General features: G+C 39.2%; 4 protein-coding genes across 6 annotated transcripts; 2 read left to right on the forward strand and 2 right to left on the reverse strand.

The window, feature by feature from the left end:
- The first annotated feature begins 116 nt into the window (after positions 1-116).
- Polh (polymerase (DNA directed), eta) lies at positions 117-3,261 on the forward strand. Its single transcript, NM_001134329.2, has 7 exons — positions 117-433; positions 516-650; positions 732-940; positions 1,024-1,181; positions 1,270-1,493; positions 1,573-1,696; positions 1,781-3,261. The coding sequence occupies exons 1-7, from the start codon at positions 297-299 to the stop codon at positions 3,053-3,055; spliced, it is 2,262 nt and encodes a 753-aa protein (NP_001127801.1). The 5' UTR covers positions 117-296; the 3' UTR covers positions 3,056-3,261.
- LOC100124114 (protein FAM98B) lies at positions 3,041-6,920 on the reverse strand. 2 transcript variants are annotated; one of them, XM_008217553.4, is made up of 7 exons: positions 6,795-6,920; positions 5,375-5,637; positions 4,832-5,198; positions 4,457-4,747; positions 4,088-4,380; positions 3,563-4,017; positions 3,041-3,482 (listed from the first exon to the last, which is right to left on the reverse strand). In XM_008217553.4, the coding sequence occupies exons 2-7, from the start codon at positions 5,410-5,412 to the stop codon at positions 3,331-3,333; spliced, it is 1,596 nt and encodes a 531-aa protein (XP_008215775.1). In that variant the 5' UTR covers positions 5,413-5,637; positions 6,795-6,920; the 3' UTR covers positions 3,041-3,330. The 2 variants fall into 2 exon arrangements, with proteins under 2 accessions (XP_008215775.1, XP_032457073.1); XM_032601182.1 differs by lacking the exon at positions 6,795-6,920 and adding an exon at positions 6,242-6,324.
- Positions 6,921-7,262: 342 nt separating this feature from the next.
- LOC100124116 (transcription regulator complex subunit bur6) lies at positions 7,263-9,829 on the forward strand. The gene is made up of 5 exons (XM_001607920.5): positions 7,263-7,403; positions 7,642-7,714; positions 8,274-8,367; positions 8,442-8,627; positions 8,709-9,829. The coding sequence occupies exons 1-5, from the start codon at positions 7,362-7,364 to the stop codon at positions 8,992-8,994; spliced, it is 681 nt and encodes a 226-aa protein (XP_001607970.1). The 5' UTR covers positions 7,263-7,361; the 3' UTR covers positions 8,995-9,829.
- A 107-nt stretch (positions 9,830-9,936) lies between these two features.
- On the reverse strand, positions 9,937-14,678 carry Lin (lines). Of its 2 annotated transcripts, XM_008216836.4 has the most exons (2): positions 13,630-14,678; positions 9,937-13,267 (listed from the first exon to the last, which is right to left on the reverse strand). In XM_008216836.4, the coding sequence occupies exon 2, from the start codon at positions 13,137-13,139 to the stop codon at positions 11,349-11,351; it is 1,791 nt and encodes a 596-aa protein (XP_008215058.1). In that variant the 5' UTR covers positions 13,140-13,267; positions 13,630-14,678; the 3' UTR covers positions 9,937-11,348. The 2 variants fall into 2 exon arrangements, with proteins under 2 accessions (XP_008215058.1, NP_001127865.1); NM_001134393.2 differs by lacking the exon at positions 13,630-14,678 and having other exon boundaries at positions 9,937-13,097.
- Positions 14,679-14,848: the final 170 nt, after the last annotated feature.

A 14,848-nucleotide genomic window follows, 5' to 3' on the forward strand; every position in this document is an offset into this window, starting at 1 on the left:
TACCAACTCTCGTATACGAGCATGCGCAAATCAGAAGCAACAGAAATACGCGGGAAAACCGGCATTATAGGTCGGTATAGATGTCAACTTTCTACTCCCTACCCCTAGTCACTATTGCAATTTGCAAGATTGGATGCCATGTGTGTTGTCTAAATGTCAGCTGCTTTGATAGTGTGCATTTTATTGTTAGTGCACAATGTATTTGGAGAACAATATTGTTATAAAGCTTTTAAATTTCAAGCAACCTTGATAGAATATTTTATACAATAACCTATTCTCAGAAATTTTAAGCAGAAATGGCAAACTTAGGAAACCGTATTGTTGTTTTAATTGATATGGACTGCTTTTTCTGTCAAGTTGAGACACGATTGAAACCTGAACATGCAGGAAAACCCTTGGCAGTAGTGCAATACAATCAATGGAAATTAGGAGGGTAAAGATTTGTAATTTGTATTAAAATTGCTGAAATGTATATGAGGACAATTATGTTTTTTAATAAGCTTTAATGTTTTTAGTATAATTGCCGTAAACTATGAAGCAAGAGATTTTGGAGTTACTCGACATATGCGTGGTGAAGAAGCAAAGGAAAAATGTCCAGATATTGTATTAGCAATTGTTCCCTCTCAGAGAGGGAAAGCAGATACCTCTCGGTAAAAATAATGTTAATATTATAGTAGTGTTTTACTTGATTGCCATTGGAAATAATAATTTTGAATAATGTTCTTTTATAGTTACAGAAGTGCTGGACGTGAAGTAATTGATGTTTTGAAGAAATATTGTAATATAGTGGAAAGAGCTAGTGTTGATGAGGCTTATTTAGATATTACTCAAATAGTTGATGATAAACTTTCAAAAGAAATAATTGATTCTGATTCTATTTCAAAGCAACTAGAGAATAGTTATATTGTAGGGTTTTCAGAAAGTGATATAAATAATGAAGGTTTGTTTCTATCACTTTTATTCTTGCATATGTATGTACATATATGCACAACTTTAATTATTTATGCAATGATGTATTTTCAGAACAAAGAAGTAAGGGTCTTCAAGATTGGCTTTCGGAATTAGCAGATGACATTCAAATTCAGCGCTTGGCTATTGCTGGTGCATTTGTTGAACATATAAGAAAAGAGGTTTATGACACTACCGGTTTTAGGTGTTCAGCAGGAATCTCATTCAATAAGGTTAAGGCTTTATTTTTTATTTATTCACCTTGTTTCATGTTTTTTTAATTGAAAAATCAAATCACATACAATTGTTTTGCATTTGTAGATTTTAGCTAAATTAGCATGTGGTCTACATAAACCAAATCGTCAAACTATTCTACCAGCATCTGCTGTTCCTGAGTTATATGGATCATTGCCAGTCAAAAAAGTTAGGAATCTTGGAGGAAAATTAGGAGATATGGTTATAGATTCTTTAAAATGCAATGTCATGGCAGATCTTTTACCTTATTCTCTGCAATATCTTCAAAACCGTTTTGATGAAAAAACTGGGTAAGAAAATGAATACAAATAAAGATATCAATCAAGCATTGAATAGTGCATTCAATTTATAATCCAATTTTTTTCATAGAATGTGGTTATACAATATCGCCCGCGGTATTGATAGCGAACCAGTCACTCCAAGACTGGTTTCAAAGTCAATAGGAGCATGCAAGAGATTCCCAGGAAAACAAGCTATAGTAGAACTGGATGTGGTTAGTTTCATAGTTTGCATTGTTAAGTAGTTATAATTATAAAAAATTCTAATTCACCATTTGTACAATTTAAATTTGTTGTAGCTTAAACACTGGATAGGAGAATTGTCGGCGGAAGTGTGTGAAAGACTTGAGCAAGATCTAGAAGAAAATGAACGTAAAGCATCGCAGCTCATAGTAAGTTTTCAGTATTGTCAAGATAAAAAGTTAGTCTCACAGTCTCGAACCGTTGCCTTAACGTCTTACAAACAGGAGAAAGTCGCGGAACAATCCCTTAATATTGTTGTTAAAGCCACGCAGCAATTACTCATATCATTTTTAGGATTATCTGCTGGCAAATTTATCAAAGCAAAAGGAAGCGAAAATTTTATGAATTTCTTCAAATCCGGTACAAGTGACAAAGTTAGTACAGTGACAAATAGTAACGTTGAAAATAATATCGTCAAAATTGATGAGGTGAATGATGACGTTCAAATGAGCGAAGCAATGGACGGAAATCGCATAGTTGAACAAGTAGAAGTATTTAAAGCAAACCTCAAACCTAGTACTAGCTCTAAAGTTAGTAGAAGGTCGTCTCCTTGTAGTAAAATTCAAAAAACCTTGAAAACTGATAATTTTAAAAAGTCTTTTTTTATGAACATTTTAAAAGATAAGCAACCAAAAAATGAAAATTTAGAACCAGAAATAAAATTGGATAATCATTCTGATGAAATAGACTGTGATAATGAAATTGAATCTCATGAAAACTCGAATCCTGAAGAGCTTGGCAATAATACTGATGAGACTGAAAATGTAGCAAGTTCGTCAAAGATAATGTCTCACCCACAAAGTCATTCAACGATTACTAATACAGCAAGTGTAGGATTACAAGAAATATTTCCAGATTTGAATGATATAGATCCGAATATTGTTAGATTACTGCCACCTCATTTACAAGAGGAAGCGAGGAAGTTTTTGAAAAAAAATGAGTCGCGTAATAAAACAAGTGATACAAACAAATTAAAAAACAATGAGACAAATAAATCCACAAAAAATAAAGTATCTAAAATAAAAAGTACTAACGAGAAACCAAGAATTCAAAACTTTTTCATAAAAACAGATGTAAACAGCGATTCAACGTTTAATAATTTTAAAAAATGCACACAGTGCGGTCAATCGATTTTAGTAGAAAAATTTGATGAGCACAACGATTATCACGTGGCTCAAAATTTGCAAAAAGAAATGAACCGTATGACGAATAACAACGATGTGCGTAGTAGAAAAAATGTTTTAGAAAGTCCAAACCATCTAAAACGGCATAGTGATGAGATTGTTAGTAAAATTCCAAAAAAGCCTATATTATCATTTTTTCAACAATAGTTGTTTAATTATTTTAATTGCAAATGAATTGTACATATATCATTCAAAGCAACTGTTGACAGTCTTGCATCTGTTATAAACATACAAACTACACACTCATTTTTAGTTCTTATATAAGTATTTTTATACAGATTTTTATATTTATTGTGTAATCATATAAAAATGCGGAGTAGCTTTCTAATTGTATAAATTAAAATTTTTACTAAGAAAAAAGGTACTTATGAAATAATTTTAAGGAAAAATCAACGACAAAATGATCATTAGAATTAATTCGATTAATATCTTCGACCACCTCCTTGACCCCCGCCACGGTTGTTGTAACCCCCCTTATTGTAACCATCATTTCCTTGGTTCCACCCTCCTTGAACACGACCACCTCTGCCATGACCGCCTCTATTGTAATCACCGCCACTCTTTCTATCGTAACCTAATATATTTATTAATAATAACGATCAATATTTTAACTGGTTTATTGTTAAAAAGGCGTTGTAAAAGAATCACAATTACCTCCTCCTTGATTATTGTATCCGCCTGATCCTTGATTGTGGTATCCACTTGAAGTTTGGTTTCCATAGTTAGAGCTCTGATTATTACCACTATATCCAGTGCTGTGTCCACCATAGCCACCAGAAGTCTGGTTCCCGCTATACCCGCTACTTTGGCCACCATATCCACCAGAACTTTGATTTCCTCCATAATTACCACCCTTGTTACTATATCCAGGATTTTGGTTACCACTGTATCCAGAGCTTTGATTCGAATACTTATTCTGATATTGGTTTCCGAAACTTAAATTCATATCTCCAAAGAATTGTTTGGGCTGATTGTCATTGTTCTGGCCGAAGTTCGTGGTGGCCGATTTGTTGTCGCGATAGCCACCGCCACCACCTCGTCCGCCTCCTCGCCCACCGCCCCGCTCACCGCCACCACCACCTCTACCTCCACCTCCACTAAATCCACCCCTGAAAATTCGTCATATAATAAATAGAAGAAAGTACTTAATAATGCTTGATCGTTATAGGAAGTAGCTACCGTTGTGGAGCTTGTACCCTGTCCTTTTGCCAAGATGGCATTTCAGGTGGAGGTGGTTCCTGTTCGCATGGCCTGCCTCCTCTATCAGGTACTGCCCCAATAATAACTTTGTTGACGGCGCTTCGGGTATTTTTACGAACTGATGCGTTGCTCGTCTTCTCAATTACAGCCAAATCGTCTCTAGCTGATAAAAGATGAGCAAGCGTCACGTCGGGATCTCGTTGCATCATATCTCTTTTTGAGTGGTAAACTTTATTCAACTCATCTTGTTTTGGCCTTATCCTTTCCGACCACTACAAAGTGATAAAGCAATAAGAAATCTTGCAGTGGAATGGAAGGAATAGCATTCAATTAATAAAAATTACGTACTGAAAAGGAATTGATTGTCACATCTAATCGCTGCAACAACATCTCTCTTCTTATTGTATATTCTTCATTTAAATCTCCTTGCAATTTATCTAAACTTTCCCATTGATTATTATTTAACTCTCCAAAAAAGAGTGGCTTTCCGACTAGATCTTTGGGTACTTGTTTAATAACTTCTGATACTTTAGCATGTAATTTTTTAAATAGCAATTCGGGAGAGATGTTGTCTGGAGGTTTTTGAAATCTTAAAGCTGTCAGCATTTCCCTCATGTTTTTAGCTGTTATACTTTCACTCTACACATAAATATTGTATGTATTAGTCAAGACATATTTATTATATAGAAAAAGTAAATTCAATAACAGACAAAATGTACTTACAATAGTAATTTCTGTGGTGTTATTGGTATCTGGTTTCCTAGCTTCCAGCATTTTACTTGTCATAAGTTCTATTATCAAATATTCAATGAGAGATCGTCGATCCTCCAAAGTAGCTAGTCGCTGATTAGCATTACCCGTAGTCAACTTTGTGTTTACGCATCCTAATTCCTTCAGAAAAGTACTCAACTCCAACAAGAAAGAGTTGGCATCTTCTGGGGAAGATGTGGGGTGTACAGTATCATCTAACTTTTCAAAAGTACCGATTTGATCAGTTAACCATGAGACAAGACTAGTAAATTCCGGAGATTGTGCTCCTCCTTGAAGAGCCTGGCTGAGTTTTGGAGCATCCAACAGGGGTCCAGTATACCTGAATCGATTATTAAAGAATTACAATCAACAAAATTATATGCAAAAATAGCGGAATTAACCGCATTTGCGAACTTGTGACATCTTCATTTCACAAAATTCACTTTCACGGTGATTAATTAAATTATACGATAAAAACGTTAAAAGTCGTTTAAGGATTCGTAACCTAAAACTTACCCGACATCTTCCAAACTTTGCAAAAGTTCGGCTTCCATACTTTTCCCTTCGAGAAGTATATACGTCGGTTGATGATTCTTATTCAAGAGCTTCGTTTTACTACGCTTAACGAAGTCTAATCACTGAATAATTCAAGTATTTACTTTATTGAGGTAACGGAGGAAGCACACGCTTAGTTTCCTATTTCCTAAACGTGCACGATTGCGGTGCGTTACAATCGATCAGCTGTTTTTCTCCATTTTCATGTGTCGCAGGATATGGTTCTGGAGCAAGCAATGATTATAATATTATATGCATATAGCGAAAAAATTTAAATTCCAATGTTCTCATTAACTTTCTAAACTACTTCTTTCGTCATCTATTTTATTTTTCAACTCTGGAATAGATAACTCGAAGCTATAAATTGATATTTTGTGTCATCATTTCACCGATGATTATTATAGTATCGCATATTTTTTATTGCGCAATCATAAAATTAATACTGATCGATCTATTGTATTTGCGTTAAATGTACTGCAAAAGCGATGGAATACGTCTATAAATTGTGTTGTTTTCCAGACAAATTGGTTGCTTAACGAAGCATTATGATAAGAGCTTATATAGTCCAGAACTGTACTATCGGTTAAAACGAAAGCACGATTCTAAAAGTTTGACTCTCTCGCAGTTAGTATACCGGTTCCAAACGATAAAAAGTGATAACTCGTTACTTTTCGATGCGAAGTCACGACCTTCTTTGCTCGCAAACTCCACACACTGTAGCATATAATAGCAAAAGTTTAAAACGCCAACGCGTTCGTGAATCGCGAAAATTACGTCTTTTTTTCACAATAATTAAACGTTAATTCTCCTTTATGTAAGGATACATACAACACACGGCAGAGAGGAGATAATCCAAATCTATCAGCGAGATAAAAATCGCCCGACGCTTTCGTGCAACACGAGCTTATAGAATACTAATCCCCGCCTCTACCTATAACTATCAATCGTCGCGAATAAAAAGAAAGAATTGCTAATCTATATAATAACCAATTATTTTGGCACATAGCTTTACAGGCCTATTATATGCCTATTCGACAATAATACATAATCCAATCCAATATACAGGCCACACGCACGCAGCAGCCTACGTAAGCCCTACTCCCCACACGTCGCAGCAGCTGCTCTCTCTCTCTCTCTCTCTCTCTCCCTCTCTCTCTCTCTCTCTCTCTCTCTCTCTCTCTCTCTTTCTCCTCCCTACCCTGGCTACACCTTTTTCTCAGCAGTATAAGCAGATAGACGAGCACGACGAGTCTCGCGAGCGGCCACGCCGCGAAGCGAAGCAGGCGCCGTCCGTCGACGCACACGGACGTGGGCAACACATGCACGCGGCCGCAGTGAAATACGCGCGGCGCGCGGCGTGCTCGCGCACAACACAACAAACCTGCAGCTGCTGAGGACCGCGCGCGCGGCCAGTGAGTGAGCATATACTTTTATATATCTATATACATAGCGAGTGTATACACGGACTCACGCTGTAGCATATACCTTCGCGTTCAGCTGCCGCCGAGAGACTAACACTGTGCAGCTGAACTGTGTCCGAGCCGCATCGAAAGCGTGCTTGGAATGTTGCGCTGATAGACGCCGTGTTGTGTGTGCGGAGAGACCAAGTGGGATTTGATTTCCTTCCGCGGTCGGACACTATCTATACTTATAATACTTGTATGTATACTGCTGTGTTGTGCTTGTGCGCGAGAATCGTGGCGACGACGACGACTTGAGTATAGTATAACGGAGCAAGTTCCTTTTGTGCGTTATTACATATCTGATGAGCGTGGCTGGATGATTGTGCCCCGAGCAAGTAGGGGTTGAGCCTGGCGTTCCCTTTCTCCCTCTCTCTCTCTCTCTCGCTCTCTCTCTTCAAACGGGAGAGTCTACTGTATCGAGGCTGCGGTTGAAGGGCCAGGTGAGGCTGTCGGAGGGATTTCCCTGAGGAAGACGTGCCGCAAACATGCCCAGCAAGAAGAAAAAATACAACGCTCGCTTTCCACCCGTGAGTAAAAGATATTGTTATTTTGTTCCTCTTCCTGTACCTATATATCTTGTTGTTATTATGGGCTTGGGGCACTGGCTGTTCACCTGTCTTTCTCTCTCTCCCTTTCTCCGTTGTGGGAGTGATATGTGACAGTACTCGGAGGCATCCTCGGGAGAGAAAGACGCGAGCGCGTGTGTGTTTTACCTCGGGGCATTGTTAACCTCACTTTTTCACGCGACACCTTTTACTTTTGCAGGGGCGCATCAAAAAAATCATGCAGACGGACGAGGAGGTGGGGAAGGTCGCACAGGCTGTGCCCATCATAATCTATATCCTTTTTGTATGCAAAAAACGATGGTTATATGCAGAAGGGTCTCCTTCTAGTGAGCCCTAGCTCTAGTTGTGACAAAGCGCGGAGAATCGATCGATGAAGGTCGCAGCCTCGCAGGTAGTTGAGTGTAACCGAACGCATACATAAGTACATGTATACATACTTACTCGCAAGAGGAGGCTTGTGATGTTCGCGATGAATGCACGCAGCTGCGGCTTTCTGAAAAAGTAGAGCGAGACCAAAAAGTTTATTCAGAGTTATTCGGGTTTTGTACTTTCACAGCTGGACACTCCACTGATACTTTCAAATTCTCTTTATGTGTGCATTGGTGTTGGTCAATAACATTGCTAAAAAAAATATGCTTGTTGAAATGTACACTTTGGTTTATTGTTAGCTTCAAGGTTTATTGCTGCTGGAGAATTAAATGCATTCAGTTTTTTAAAGATAAATATTTTTTTTTTCAAACTATTTGCTTTTGTTATTTAAATAGGTCACAACACAATTATTGTTTTATGACAAGTTACATAAAAACATATATTCCTTAACCACCTCTATACCTAGAACATTGGAGTTGTTTGTGCACTCACTCCTTACCAAAACAATGCAAATCACAAGTGCCAAGCAGGCAAAGACGTTAAGTCCTTCTCACATGTTAGTATTGATCCTAGTTTATTTGTGCTGTCAAGTTTATCACTTAAACTCTAATTCACTGTTACATATTGCAGGAAACAATGTATTCTTTCAGAAAGTAGATTTGACTTTTTGAAGGATCTTGTCAAAAATTTGCCAGATGCTTCTGGTCCAGATGATGACAACCATACTCCTCCTGCAACCCCAGCAATGCAAGTTGTTCCAGCCAGTACAGCGATAACTTCTTTTGCCCCCAAGGCTCCAGCTGTTGCTGTAGTAAAGTAAATTAAAGTCATCTAATTATCATTGTATATTCCATATTTTGAGTGTCATGAGACACTAACGTAATCATATTATTGCAGTGTATCCAAAGATGGCTCAACCTGTGTACAATCTTTTGAACAAACACAAATTCCAAGTCGGAGGCACTCTGTTGACAAAGGAGATAGGGGAGCTAAAACAGTATTCGCTTGCAATGCTCCAAAGTTTAAAATATCCGTGCCTACATCATTTAATGCTAGCCAACCAAATTTCTACACAGAAGTGAATAGTAGTGCAAGTGATAGCGTTCCAAGAAGTTCTGCAGTCAATCAACCAGTATCGAATTTTGCTTGTACTGCCAACATTGATGAAGATTACGATACGTAGCAAACCAGTCAATAATTTATTATACTATATGAACACATTGTAAAAAGTATACGTTAAATGACTTGAGTTGACTAGGTTGAACATAGTTAGACCACTGTTGGTCTCTGGATAATCTCAGGAGTTTAGAAAAAGGTATAACTTGATCTTCACTGTGAAGCACGATGAATGATAGATTTTTAACACATGCTAGCATAACTATAAAATTCAAGAACAATTATTTCTTAGCTCGTATTATGAAAAATACTTGAAATACCTGAAAGAATGTTATTATAAATATTTCTTTTACTTTGATTAAATAAGTATTCAAAACATGAATTAAGTCTGTAATATGCAATAAGACTGCTATATCATATTTTTTTAACCACTAAATTATTAAACGATCATACACGTTTATTTGAATATATATATATATATATATATATATATATATATATATATAACATTGCATATTTACTCTATGTTCTTTAACTTTAAGGTGTGATAATCGATTGTGTGAAATGTGAATTCATGATTATTTTTGTTACACACTATTAATTTTCAAGATTTTGGATATTTATTTTTGTATCAAAAATTGCGTTTCGCATTGAATGTTCATCGACATACCTTGTGCAAGATGCACTACTCTGGTTATAGTCACAAATTTAATGTGCGATTCGCTTTATAGTAAGATGTAAGCAATGAACTATCTTTCAAAAATGTGGAATTACATAATTACGTACAAGTTCAAATGTAGTGTTTTCATAACCGTTATAATTGATAATGCGAATATTATTATCAATCATTTTTGAATAATCTGTGACATATTTGAAAATAAAATGAAATATTTTTTTTTTAATGATGAATTGAAATTATTTATACACATTTGCGTAATATAGATAAGGAGAGATTATTGATTAAAGGAATGTGTGGGAATGTTCAATGGGAATATTAGTGAATGAACGATTTTTTTATTTACGATAATATTATTTAAAAAAAGATTTTCGATATAAATTTCTCTTCTCTAAGCATATTTACATTATAAATAAATGATAATATACAATTTTAGAAGAACTTTTATCTCAATTTCATAAATCTACCGCCTTTATTTTTCCTGCGTACAATATAAAACGATATAATCGCAGTTGCTAGAGTAAATCGTTTCTCGAAAAATAGTTTTTTATCGTTCTAATTGTCGATTCAATGTTATGAATTAATTAAGTAATTGAAAGTAGTATTCACTTTTAGCTTTCAAATTGTGCGTTTTAAAAAATTATAGCTATATTTTAAAAATAGCTTTAACTTTCAATCATTTAAGTTGTACCTCTTTAATTTCATCGAAAAATTATCACCATAAACGTACCACAACTAATTTTGAAAATCGCAAGGTGACTTTTCCTTCTTAACTTAGTCGCGATCAAATACTATAAAATATAACTAATCCCTGTCTGGAAACTCGAGTTTCATCTACATTTTTGTTGATCCGATTATATTTATAAAAAATACAATTTTAAATCGGATTTAATTTTCGTAAACAGGGATAACACGACCTCTTCGAGTCATTGAACATTTTTTTCCAAAGACCAACAGCTCTACCTAATTAAGTAACTGTGAAACATATAAAAATGACAAGGCATACATGTACAGCATTATTTGAATATGAATATAAATAATACCCTAAGAGTTTATTTTATATGGTGCTTTGGCAGAGATATACATAATTCATAGCACCATTTTAATATTTAATGATATAAACTCTTATTTTATGATTTGTCGGAATGTTTTTTTTGTACTACTTAATATTTATGCAAATAATTTGCACCTTGATAAACGCGAAAAAGTTTTTTAAGACCCAAATCAGTTCGATGGTCTAGTAAACTTTTAGTTTCTATAATAGAACCTGTAAAAATAAATAAATCGAATTTTTATTAACATTCGCTGGCGCAGTTTCATTTCATAATAACGACGCATCTTTATCCTGACTACTATTAACACGAATATATATGAGCACATAAAATAATACAATCTGGATTGGTAGCGCTTTCCGATTTGCTTTTACGTTATTAGTAGGATTTACCACAATCCATAGTTTTTTAAACATTGTATTTTTTTATGATTTTTCTTTTAATGTGACTTGAGTTTTCCTTTAGTTTTAAAGAGAGCATATTACAATTAATCATAAAAATGTACACCTTGACTCAATTGCAGAGATGCATGGTTGGTTACTTTAAAATAAATGCTTTGACAACAAAAGTTTTAATGTTTAAACTAATCGTTAAAAAAATATTCGAAAATTTTAAGGATATCTGTTTTAAAGTAACGCAACATGCCGATTTCTGTCCAAGTTTAACAATAGAAAGAAATGACTCGAGAGTCGGTTAATTATCTATGTCTCCTAGGTAAAGTGACTCGCATTTTTCTAGTAGTCGCAGAACAGGGATTATATTGTATGGAAACAAATCCTTGGATACCATTCTGTCGATAGCTTGCTTCAAGTTTATCAGGACGGCCATGGTATTGTTTAAATCCCGGCCGCAACACGACACGAACTCGGGCCAAGAGCGCTTGATGTACTTTAAGAACTTTAACAAGTACAGCAGGAAGCATGTTTCGTTGCTAATAAGAAAATCCAGCAGCACTTCGTGATGGTTCGATACGGCTTTGATGAACTGCACGAAAGTCAGCGTTGGACTGAGCATGTTCGCCAGGTCTGTATTCTGCGGTGGTCCCCTGTAAAATAGTCCATTGGCAACGTCGAGACAGCAGACCATACCCTCGATCAGGAAATCGTCTTGATCGTTAAACATTCGCACGACCCACTGGGACAGAGGCATTTCCGGGTGAAATGGCATCAGCTGTTTCACGCACTGATCCAGTTGTCGCAGAACTCCTCTGATGCTCCTCTCGATGATGACCATATCCGCGTCAAGATCTTCCGTGTCGGAGGCCAACGAGGAGTCACTCGAAGAATCGCTGCGGGTTTCTCTCATCGTCACTGCTACGCTCTTGAGTACCAATAGTACCACTTTCTGAAGAAGCGGATGATCGCCATCACCGGAGCCCCCGCCAAACCTTCCGGACCCGTGGCGGTAGGGCAGCGAGTCCAGCAGCCTCCAATCTTTTACTGCCCTCACTACCACATGAGCCAGCAGACAGGGTTCTTCTGGAAGGATTCCCTGCAGGGATAGAGTGCTGCCGTAGCAGAGGACTTCGTTGAACAATCCAATGAGATGTCTCCATATGATACCGGGAACATTAGCATTCAAGAGCATAACTAAATTATCTAACTGAGAATAGAATAATTTTGTGTCTATAACTGATAGATTAGCTTTGACGGATATAATTGATTCCCAGAGGTTCAGGAATGTAATAACGGCGGACTCGTGCTGCGGCGTATACGAGCCGAGGATGGCGTCGAACTTTGTGACCAAGACGGTCCACTTGGATTCCAGAGCCTTGACACACATGGCTTTCACCGGGGTACTGTCCAAACTTTCTGGATCTGATATCGTGATGACATTGCAGCCCGTTGGAGGATTAGAACTCTCTGAGTCTTCCAAAGGATGAATGTCAGAGTCTCTGTGCTCCACTATCCTCTTCAAGACATCCAGTGTAAACAACATTTGAGTGGGAGAGTTAGTATTGACCAAGGACTGCGTCAGTCTCTCTAGCCAGGTAGACTCCACACCCTCCTTGGCGATGATGAAGAAGGACGCGAGCGCTCTGCTGGCCGCGAACGATATGAATTTGTTATTTGTACAGGACAGGTCGATTATTTGGTCGACGATGTGATGCTCGTTTCTCGCCAGAGCTTTGCACACGTCCGCGATACGACCGCACATTAATCCTCTAGTGTTTTGTTTTATTGCCACATCGAATAGTAACTGTAGGACACTTAAAAATTCAAGGCATTTGTCGGATTCCCACTCGGAGAGGACGGTTGACCTGAATTCCCTGTCATTACCTAGTCCACCTGTGCTGGTGAACGGTTTGCGCAAACTGCTTTCGGATACATTGCACAAGCAGTGAGCCAGTAAGCTGCTTTGCAGCTTCTCGATTTCGGACACTTCTCCATTCTCGTCATCCTCATTTTCAATCCTCTGCTTTTTCTTTGCAGGTCCCTCCATCTTCGGGCTCGGAGGATAGCTGCTGGATCGTCGAAGTACCATGAGCAGAAAGAACTGGTGCTTTTGCTTTGTGCCAAATGAGTCAGGTTATCCGTGTCGTATACATGGTGATTTGGCTGTGAAAGTAGACACGCTCATTGGAGGACAGGAATACAGATGTAAGCTCTGATCTGCAAATATGGATAAATTAAGAATTACTCTTTGTAAACCGTAAGTTAATTGGTCAGAGCTTGTGAAACAAGCTATCTTAATTAAATTCAAGCAAGCTCTTTAACAATTTGAGCTCTTTAACAATCATCCATACGCAATGCATCCAAGATAATAACCAAGTCCAAGAAAAGTAAAAAATTTGAGAAAGCCGAGTACGCTCTCGTGAATCACAAATCTTTGCAAATATCCCAAAAGTATTAAACCAGCATAAAAAAATAGCTGTGATTTCAGTTATCAGAACAAAGCCAAGCCCCTCAGCACCAGGATACGAATCAAAATGGAGTTTTTTTCAGAAACTCCATGTTTCAGCTACTGTACTTACGCGCTGAATCAGCTCATCAGCAGCCTCAAGCCATCAGCACTTCTCCAACCAGTCTCCACAGCTCTCATATCACCCAGCAGCAGCAGCAGCTTCAGCAGGAGCACTTCCCAGCTCCCTGGAGCAGCTCCGGACGACGAATTCTAGCAAACGGCTACCGAACGTTGCCGAGGGAACCGACTCCCCTTCGGGGGCTACTGCTGTTCCGCAAAGCGCGTACGCCTCGCTCCTGCTCGTCCCGGCGACTCGGACGCGCCGCGGCTGTCGGGAAGGGCTTGGGGGATGAGCCTCGGGCCGATTACGCGCTGTTCCCGTGACTGGTGCCCATCGTGGGCTCGTCGGGCGCCCAGCGCGTCTCTCTCCAACGCACACTCACGCACTGATGTCTCACACGTACACGCGCGCGCACTGACTGCTCCCGTCCACCTCCGCGTAAGTCCGCAGCAGGTCGACGCCGTCTCGTTTACGGCTTTCCCCGAGAGGGCCGCTCACTCGGGTGCTCGACTCTGGCCCAGGAGTTCGCAGCTCGTCGCAGATGAGATCCTCGGATGAGCAGCAGCTAAGAGCGGATCGGTCTTCTCGCGGCAGCAGGGTATCCGTGGAGCTGCAGCAGCAGAGCAGCAGAGCAGAGCAGCAGCAGCAGCAGCCGAGGAGAACGGGAAAAGCTTGGGCTCTGTTGCCAGATCGCCGGCGCGCCACCACTGGCAGCAGCAGCAGCGTAGGCCTGCGCGAGCCGCCCGAGCGACTCTGGCTGGACGGATGGCCCGGCTCCTGGGCTCAAACGATGCTCCGCGATGAGGCGGCTCGGTTTCCGGCCCATGCCGACTCCCGGACAGGCAAATTTCGGCCCGGCGAGGAGTTTTCGCGGGACGCATCGTGCGGAGCCGCGTAACACGGTAGCTGTTCCTCGCACATTCCACGACGCACTGAGGGGCCGTTTTCGCCCGCCGACTAATCAACTGCCGGGGCAGTTGGACCGGTCGCGATGAATAATTAAGGGAGGAGTAATGAGAGCGAGAATCGCAATAAAAGTGCGCGGATTCACGGCCTAGCTGCCGAAATTCGGCGATAAATTGCTGGCAACCGCGCATTTACGTGCCGCCATCTGGCGGGCATTCTGGGCCCCAGCTCCCTGGCTGCTGGCTATCACTATATACATGAATATACATGCGCGGCGTGCCGAGAGCTACTGTTTACTTGACGTATAGCGCATGGCGCGCGC

Source organism: Nasonia vitripennis, chromosome 5, assembly GCF_009193385.2.
Source record: "Nasonia vitripennis strain AsymCx chromosome 5, Nvit_psr_1.1, whole genome shotgun sequence".
Taxonomy (NCBI): Eukaryota; Metazoa; Arthropoda; class Insecta; order Hymenoptera; family Pteromalidae; genus Nasonia; species Nasonia vitripennis.